The 8,044-nt window shown below is 40.7% G+C and overlaps 1 protein-coding gene across 1 annotated transcript in view; it reads left to right on the top strand.

Moving 5' to 3' along the window:
* Positions 1–8,044, top strand: part of BICDL1 (BICD family like cargo adaptor 1) — a 106,110-nt gene that overhangs the window by 4,748 nt on the left and 93,318 nt on the right. The window contains exon 3 of the mRNA XM_029921617.1: positions 1–231. Coding sequence (XP_029777477.1) covers positions 1–231 — 231 coding nt within the window. The remainder of the gene's footprint in view (positions 232–8,044) is intronic.

Here is an 8,044-nt window from a genome sequence, read left to right as displayed (position 1 = left end):
GAACGGCCGTCCGACCCCGGGGAGCATTCTCAGGCCGAGGCCGCGCCTCCGGCCGAGGGGTCCGGACTGCAGCCGCCGCCCGCCCAGGATCCCGAACTGCTGTCGGTGATCCGGCAGAAGGAGAAGGATCTGGTGTTGGCGGCCCGGCTGGGCAAGGCGCTGCTCGAGAGGAACCAGGACATGAGCCGGCAGTACGAGCAGATGCACAAGGAGCTGACAGACAAGCTGGAGGTGAGGACGTCCCTCGTGGGATGGGTGGGAAGTAGGGGGAGCCCGCTGGCCCTAGGCAGCTTCAGCTTCGGGAACCACCCACCCTACTCCTTCCGTACTCGCCCTGCCTTAACAGAAAACCACCTGGAGGGAGGGGTGAGGTGGAGGGTTCCGAATTATCCGACCTGGGCAACATTGAATCCACCTGACTTCAGCAAATGGGTCCACACGCCGCCCCAGCCCCGCTGTGGGCCATTCTATATATGTACTGTACACAGCATCTAAAATAGAGCTTACAGTATGACTAATTTATACTGTGCCAAGGTGATGTCTGCACACAGAGAAATGAGAAAGTGGGGAAGCATTTAAAATATGCTCCAGGTTTGCGGAGTAGTTAATCTCTAATCAGGGTGTTAGCCTTAAAGCCTTCCAGTTTTGGCGTCAAGGCCTCCAGATGCCCTTGTCTTAACTTCCCGGCAGCTCAGAGTTGTGGGGAACAAGTGCCCCTCAAGGAGCTTTATATAGCCTTCACATATTCAGGGATTAGGAAATGTGGTTCCATTGCAGAAATCAGGCAAGCCTGGGCTCAGCATGTGACTGTTGGTAGTGGATTTAATTTGGACCTCGGCATTTATGTGTATTTTATATTTAAACAGTATGCTTTTTTGTGTGTGTTCTGGGCCTCATGCATGCAATACGGTGGCCAAATGCAATCTATGAGAACCATATTGCTTTAACTATTACAAATACCTCTTAAAAGTATGTAAGATTTCTGCCACTTTTCTGGACCAAAGTCTTTTGGAGCTATGCCGTTTCTTTTTTTTGCCCTTTACTGGGAAAGGGCCTTTAAGTGGTATGGAATGCCAGCCTTTGTAAAAATTAGAGAGATTTTTTTTTTGAAAAGGGGGTTGGGGGGCATCTGTGGCAGTGGAGAGGAGCTTATTTTTTTTTTCTGTTTGTGCATTTACTATTTATTGTTATCCAGTTTGGTTGCAGCCAGTTCTTTTTATTTTTAGTTACAAGAGAATAGTACAGTCCTGAATAAGGTCTGAAATTGACCCTAGTCTGCTTCCATATCACTGCTGCTGGTGAACAGTCAGAATGTAAATCCAGAAACTTTTCTATAATAAGATTTAAGTATGTGTTTGTAGTCTAGCGACGGATCAAAAGTAAATCAGGGAGAAAAAAGGAAACCAGTTGAGTGCCTGGTAGTTCAGTTGGCCTGTTAACTAGGTCTGCCAGTCGATGAACTCCTGAGATATCTCTCTGAAAAGTGGTTTGTGAAACCTATAGGTAGACTGCCAAAGAGCAACCCAATGAATTGAATTGTTTAATTTTCACTTGAAGTAGAGGTCTAGAAATAAAAGAGTTTAAAAAAAAAAAACGGGATTCAGTTACATGACTCTATATAGAAGTACTACTGCAGAGATTTATACTTTGATTTGAAATTCCTTCAGTGAGGGAGTTGATTGAAGAAATCGCTAACTTGAAAGGAACATCATATCAGTCAGTTTGATTAGTGATGGATTTCGGAGTAATCCTGAGTGCACTTACACACATCCTGGGTTCCGTGTGGAGCCTTTATACATTCCTTCAATAAAGGAAAAAGATTTAATTCTGTAACAAGGAGAGTTCTATTGTGAAAGAATAAATTATCTTTGACTTTTTCCTGTTGACCAAATAGACAGTAATAAAATAACTTAAAGCTCTTAAATTAGTTTATAAAATCATCATTCCTCTACAGGTCACTGTATGAACTCTAGTGTATATTTTGATTTCTGGAGGTTCGTTGCACAACAGTGTGAATATACTTAACACTACTCAACTGTACACTTAAAAATGGTTAAGGTGGTAAATTTTATGTTCTGTATACTTACATTTTTAAACTTTGTTTAAAAAGCCAAATATATTGATCGTCACTGAACATGAGTATTGGAAGGTTCAGTTATACTGTTTTTTCAAGGTATATTTTCAAGGTATATTTCAAGGAAGATTATCATTAACCATTTTTAGTGTTTTTAAAAAAGCACGTTTAAAAAGATCTCAAAAACATTGTCATTAGTTCCTTGTTAATTCTTTCAATTCTTGTTACTGTGAGAGAGACGAACCTAATTAACAGAGGACGATTTCATTTGATACCTGCAAGTGAATGTTCCTCACAGCATATATTTAACATTTTTTTAAAGCTTATTTTGAGAGAGCGGGTGAGGGAGCATGAGTCGGGGAGGGGCAGAGAGAGGGGGAGAGAATCCCAAGCAGTCTCTGAGTTCTCAGCGCAGAGCCCATTGTAGAGCCCAAACTCACGAACTATGAGAGCACGACCTGAGCCAAGGTCTGGAGTCAGGTGCTCAGTGACTGAGCCACCCAGGTGTCCCAGCTGAGTATATTCTTTAAGCAGCCTAGATTTTAGAATATCTGCTTAGGGACAGAATACTTCATAAAGTTTAACACTGCCATGCTATATTTCCAATTACATTAAACATTTAAGGGGCGCCTGGGTGGCTCAGTCGGTTAAGCGTCCGGCTTTGGCTCAGGTCATGATCTCACCGTTCGTGGGTTCAAGCCCCGAGTCAGGCTCTGTGCTAACAGCTCAGAGCCTGGAGCCTGCTTCAGATTCTGTGTCTCCCTCTCTCTCTGACCCTCCCCTGCTTGCACTCTCTCTGTCTCTCAAAAATAAATAAAAAACATTAAAAAAATAAAAAAATAAATATTTAAGAGTAGCAAACTAACCGTTACTTTAAAAAGCATCTGTAGGGGCGCCTGGGTGGCTCAGTCAGTTGAGCATCCGACTCCAGCTCAGGTCATGATCTCACGGTTCGTAGGATCGAGCCCCGCGTGGGGCTCTGTGCTGACAGCTCAGAGCCTGCAGCCTGCTTCAGAGTCTGTGTCTCCCCTCTCTCTCTGCCCCTACCCCACTCTGTCTCTGTTTCTCAACAATTAATAAACATTTTAAAAAAGCATTTGTAATTTTCCACAAACTGTCAGTGGAGTCAAACACATTTTTCACAGGTTGGTTTCAAAGATGAACACTCGAGTTTCACTGTTAAATAGTGAGACTGGTCTTGGTTTGGTCCCCTCTGTTCCCTTACTACTTCAAAATTGGCACCTTTATAACTTCAGGACCAATAAGTTCTTGTCAAGATTTTTTTCTACCTATCCGTTAGTTAATGTTGAATACCTTCCCAAAGGTATTCTGTGTGCCAAACCTAGGATTTTGTTTTGTCATTTAAAACATAAAGTACTTGATCTTACACTGCTCTTTTATTAAGGGCACACTCTTTAAAGTCTTTGAGGGCTTAAAGATTAGCATAGAATTTTTTTGGCTTTGTATCTCTTAGGGTTAAAATGAAGATTCGGTTTAACTTAAAAGACTGAAAGATGGTGGTCATTTTTTCTCCACTCTTAAATTGACTATATTGTATTTTATTCATTCACTGAATTATATTTTCATATGCGTAAAGTTCTAAAGTTGTTTTTTTAAGATTTTATTTTTTAAAGATTTTTTAAAAATTAATTTAGTTTTTGTTTTTTAATTGAATCTTTTTTAAATAGTTTATTGTCACATTGGCTTCCATATAACACCCAGTGCTCTTCCCCACAAGTGCCCTCCTCCATCACCACCACCTCTTTCCCCCCCTCCCCCTCCCCCTTCAACCCTCAGTTCATTTTCAGTTTTCAGTAGTCTCTCAAGTTTTTCGTCCCTCTCTCTCCCCAACTCTCTTTCCCTCTTCCCCTCCCCCTGGTCCTCCATTAGGTTTCTCCTGTTTTCCTGTTAGACCTATGAGTGCAAACGTATGGTATCTGTCCTTCTCTGCCTGACTTATTTCGCTTAGCATGACACCCTCAAGGTCCATCCACCTTGATACAAATGGCCAGATTTCATTCTTTCTCATTGCCATGTAGTACTCCATTGTGTATATATAACACATCTTTTTGTTCCACTCATCAGGTGATGGACATTTGAGAGAGAGACAGCACTAGTCAGGGAGGGAGGGAGAGAGAATGAGAGACAATGAGAATCTCAAGCAGGCTTCACATCGTCAGCACAGAGCCTGAGGCAGAGCTTGAACTCACAAACTGTGAGAGATGACCTGAGCTGGAAACCAAGAGTTGAACACAACTGACTGAGCCACTCAGGTGACCCAAGATTTTATTTTTTAAGTAATCTGTACATCCAACATGAGGCTCAAATTCACAACCCTGAGCCCAAGAGTCACACACTTCACCAACAGAGCCTGCCAGGTGCCCCTAAAGTTACTTTTTAAAATTTGTATCTTCTGCACCTACAAATGAGACCTTTTGCTTTTAAATCTTCTATCCAGCCAGGTCCTTAGATTTTTTTCCCGGAATGTGATCTAAGACAGTAAGTTGGACTTACATACTTTTTTCTTCAGAAATTTTAGTTTCTAAAAATATTGTTTTTAACATGCAAGATCCCCTTTTTTTCCTATTCTGGCTGAGAGTGGTTATCTCTTACTGCGTGCAGAGGCAGTGTTTCACCTCAACTACATTTTCTTCTTCCTTCTGCAGGCCAATTCTTAGAATTCTAGTACTATTTTTTTTTTAAGGGCAAAACAAATAAAATGAAAGTGATCACCTAATGAGAGTCACAAGTAGATTTGGGGGAGGCAAATCCAGAGCTCTTTATTTGCGTACAGTGTTTAGTCCACTTAAAAAACAAATTGTACTTTTTCTTTGTATTTTTCATGAAACATATCCTGGATTTATGAGAATGGTGTTGCTTTTTTAGTTCTTGGCAGAAATCCATTTCCAGTAACAACCAATTTTAGGTTGGCTAATGATGTTAACTTTTATTTTTTCAGAGTTTTAAATCTTTTTTTTAAGAATGATTTCACATTTACTGAAAAAATGGAAAGATGGTACAGAAAGTTTGCATATGTCCTGCACTCAGTTTCCTCTGTTACTAACATTACCATGGTATACTTGCCATGATTAAAAACCCACTGACGCTCTGTTCGCTAAATTCCTTCTTTTATTCAGATTTCCTTAGCCTATAGTACTGTGTTTTTCTGTTCCAAGATTGCATCCTGGATATATTACATTCAGTTTTCATATCTTCCTTTTTAAAAAATTTTTTTTCTTAACGTTTATTCATTTTTGAGAGGCAGAGATAGAGCATGAGCAGGGGCAGAGAGAGAAGGAGACACAGAATCCAAAGCCAGCTTCAGGCTCTGAGCTGTCAGCAGAGCCTGATGTGGGGCTTGAACTCAGGAGGCATGAGATCATGACCCGGGCCAGAGATGGCTGCTTAACCAACTGAGCCACTCAGGTGCCCCCAGTTTTCCTATGTTCTTAGTCTCCTCTTCGCTGTGGCACTTTTTAAAAAAATGTTTATTTTGAGTGAGAGTGAGAGCGTGTGCTCGAGCTCAAGGGAGGGGCAGAGAGAGAGAGAGAGAGAGGAAGAGCAGAGAAAAATCCTAAGTAGGTTCCACACTGTCAAGCTCAGAGCCTGATACGGGCTTGATCTCACAAACCATGAGATTATGACCTGAGCTGAAATCAAGAGTCAGATGCTTAACTGACTGAACCATGCAGGTGCCCCTGCTGTGGCACTTTTTTAGACTTTCCTTGTTTTTGATGACCTTGACAGTTTTGATGTTAACGTTTCTTCTGTTTATTGAGGTATAATTGACATTATTAATTTCAGGTGTAGATATTAACTTTAAAATAACATAGGACATAGAATAACACATGTAAAATGACATATAACATAAATAACATTTAATCCCTGATCCCCGTACTTCCTAATATGCTGCCTAGAGTTTACTGGTTAATTTAATACAGTGAAAATACAATCCTAGGAAATCTTTCTTCTCTCTTATTAGACAAAAGGCTAAATTCTTTCTGTTCATTAATAGGAAAGTCTTGACACTTTTTTCAGTGTTCGGAAACCTGAATTAGGAAGTTTGTGACATGACCAAAGAAATATAAGAACAGAATAGACTGATCAGTACCACCTGTCCCCACCCCTCCCCCAACTCCAAGTGGATTGGATTGTTTTAGTTGCTTAGTTGGGCTGTTCACTAACAGCTGTTTGCTGAATATTTTTAAGTCTCTCTGTTCTTTTAGAACACAAGCCTAATTTATCTGGCCTCTCAGTTACACTGTGATTACTGAGTTCTTGCTGTTGCCTTCTGCTCAATCTTTTTCATTTTGGAAAAACTGAATAAAACCAAGTATCACAATTTTAGGATTGCAATTAGCATTTGTTTCTGCATTTCATCTTTCTGAAGTCTCTGCAGTGACTAAAACATTCTCATTTTTGGAGTTTGCAATATGAGAGAAGCACAGAGCAGAAAGTTCTGAGGCTGAGGAGTAGAAGCCCCTCTCTCTCCTCCTTCCTTGCCATGCATGCTCCAAGCCAAGGTTCTATGAAGTATAACTATAATGTGACCTTTTCAGCAAATATACTAGAGTGACTATATCTGAGTGAGTTATTTCCCAGAGTGATCAACCTGGGGGGTGGGGTGCATACATTTCTTTCAGTAAAAACTGCCTTTGCTAATGTGATCAGATTTTTCATTTTGGATTACTGATTTTATCCTTTGGCACGTTATTTTGATTGCTCTGTCATGATAAGTTTTCATCTTTTAGGGCTAAATTTGACTTTCAGAAACATTAACAAGTAACACGGAGCAAAAAAAAAAAAAGGGGGGATAAGATGTCAAGATGAAATGAGCTAGTCTCTTTTTTAGGCATATCTTAGATGTAAAATAATGTGACTGATTTTCATTTTCCTGTGTAACTATATACTGGCCCTTAATGCTCCCCAAAAGAATTACTCCAAAAAATATTTTAAAAGTGTGAATTTGGATAGAATAAGAGGGTAACTTCCCAAGTAGAAGTGATGAGAGAGTATTCTGGAGAAGATTCATCTGCTCCTCTTAGCTTGTTGAAGCAGCCTCAGTGCTTGATATCAACCTTCAGTGCATCAGAATTTCCTGTAGAGCCAAGACAGATGGGTAGATGGGTAGAGAGATGCATGCCTAGGCTTCATCCTATTCTTAACTAGTCACATCTTTGGGATTGGAGTCCAGGTGGGTATATTTTCAACAATGATATCAGAGCTTTTCTGAGAGCCCCACCTCAATTGACCATTGCTTTAACTTCCTTTTAATATACTCCTCGGGGTATAGCCTTTGCTTTTTTGTACATAATATGCTTTTTAAGTAGAACATACTTGCCTCTGTTAAGAGAGGTGTGTCCTTATCTCACAGAAACAAAAAGAGGGGCACCTGGCTGGCTCAGGTGGAAAAGGATGCGACTCTTGATCCAGGGTCATGAGTTCAAGCCCTACATTGGGTGTAGATATTACTTAAATAAATAAAACTTGAAAAAAAAAAGGTATTCTTATTTCCTTCAGAAGAATCCTTTTTTATTGAGCTGCTGCTTCAAGCCATCTGTACTTTGACTATATGCCATTTGTCACACACAACTTTTTAAAGTTTATTTATTTTGAGAGAGAGAGAGAGAGCACAAGTGAGGGAGGAACAGAGAGGGAAAGAGAAGAGAGCAAGCGAGAGAGCAAAAGCGAGCGAGAGAGCGCACGCACAAGTGAGGGAGAACAGAGAGAGAGGGAAAGAGACCCAGACAGGCTTCGTGCTATGAGCGTGGAGCCTGATTTGGGGCTCAGACTTACGAACAGTGAGATGACGACCCGAGCAGAAATCAAGAGTTGGACGCTTAACCAGCTGAGCCACCCATGCACCCCACAACTTATTACTTTTATCGGTCTCTCCCACTAGAATGAAAGTTCCATAAAGGCAAGGACCAGGTCTGTTTTACTTTTCATTGTGTCTCCAGCATAGTGGCT

This window comes from Suricata suricatta, chromosome 14 (genome assembly GCF_006229205.1).
Source record: "Suricata suricatta isolate VVHF042 chromosome 14, meerkat_22Aug2017_6uvM2_HiC, whole genome shotgun sequence".
Classification (NCBI taxonomy): Eukaryota; Metazoa; Chordata; class Mammalia; order Carnivora; family Herpestidae; genus Suricata; species Suricata suricatta.
Note: the sequence above shows the minus strand (reverse complement) of the source record. Positions and strands in the feature narration are given on the sequence as shown.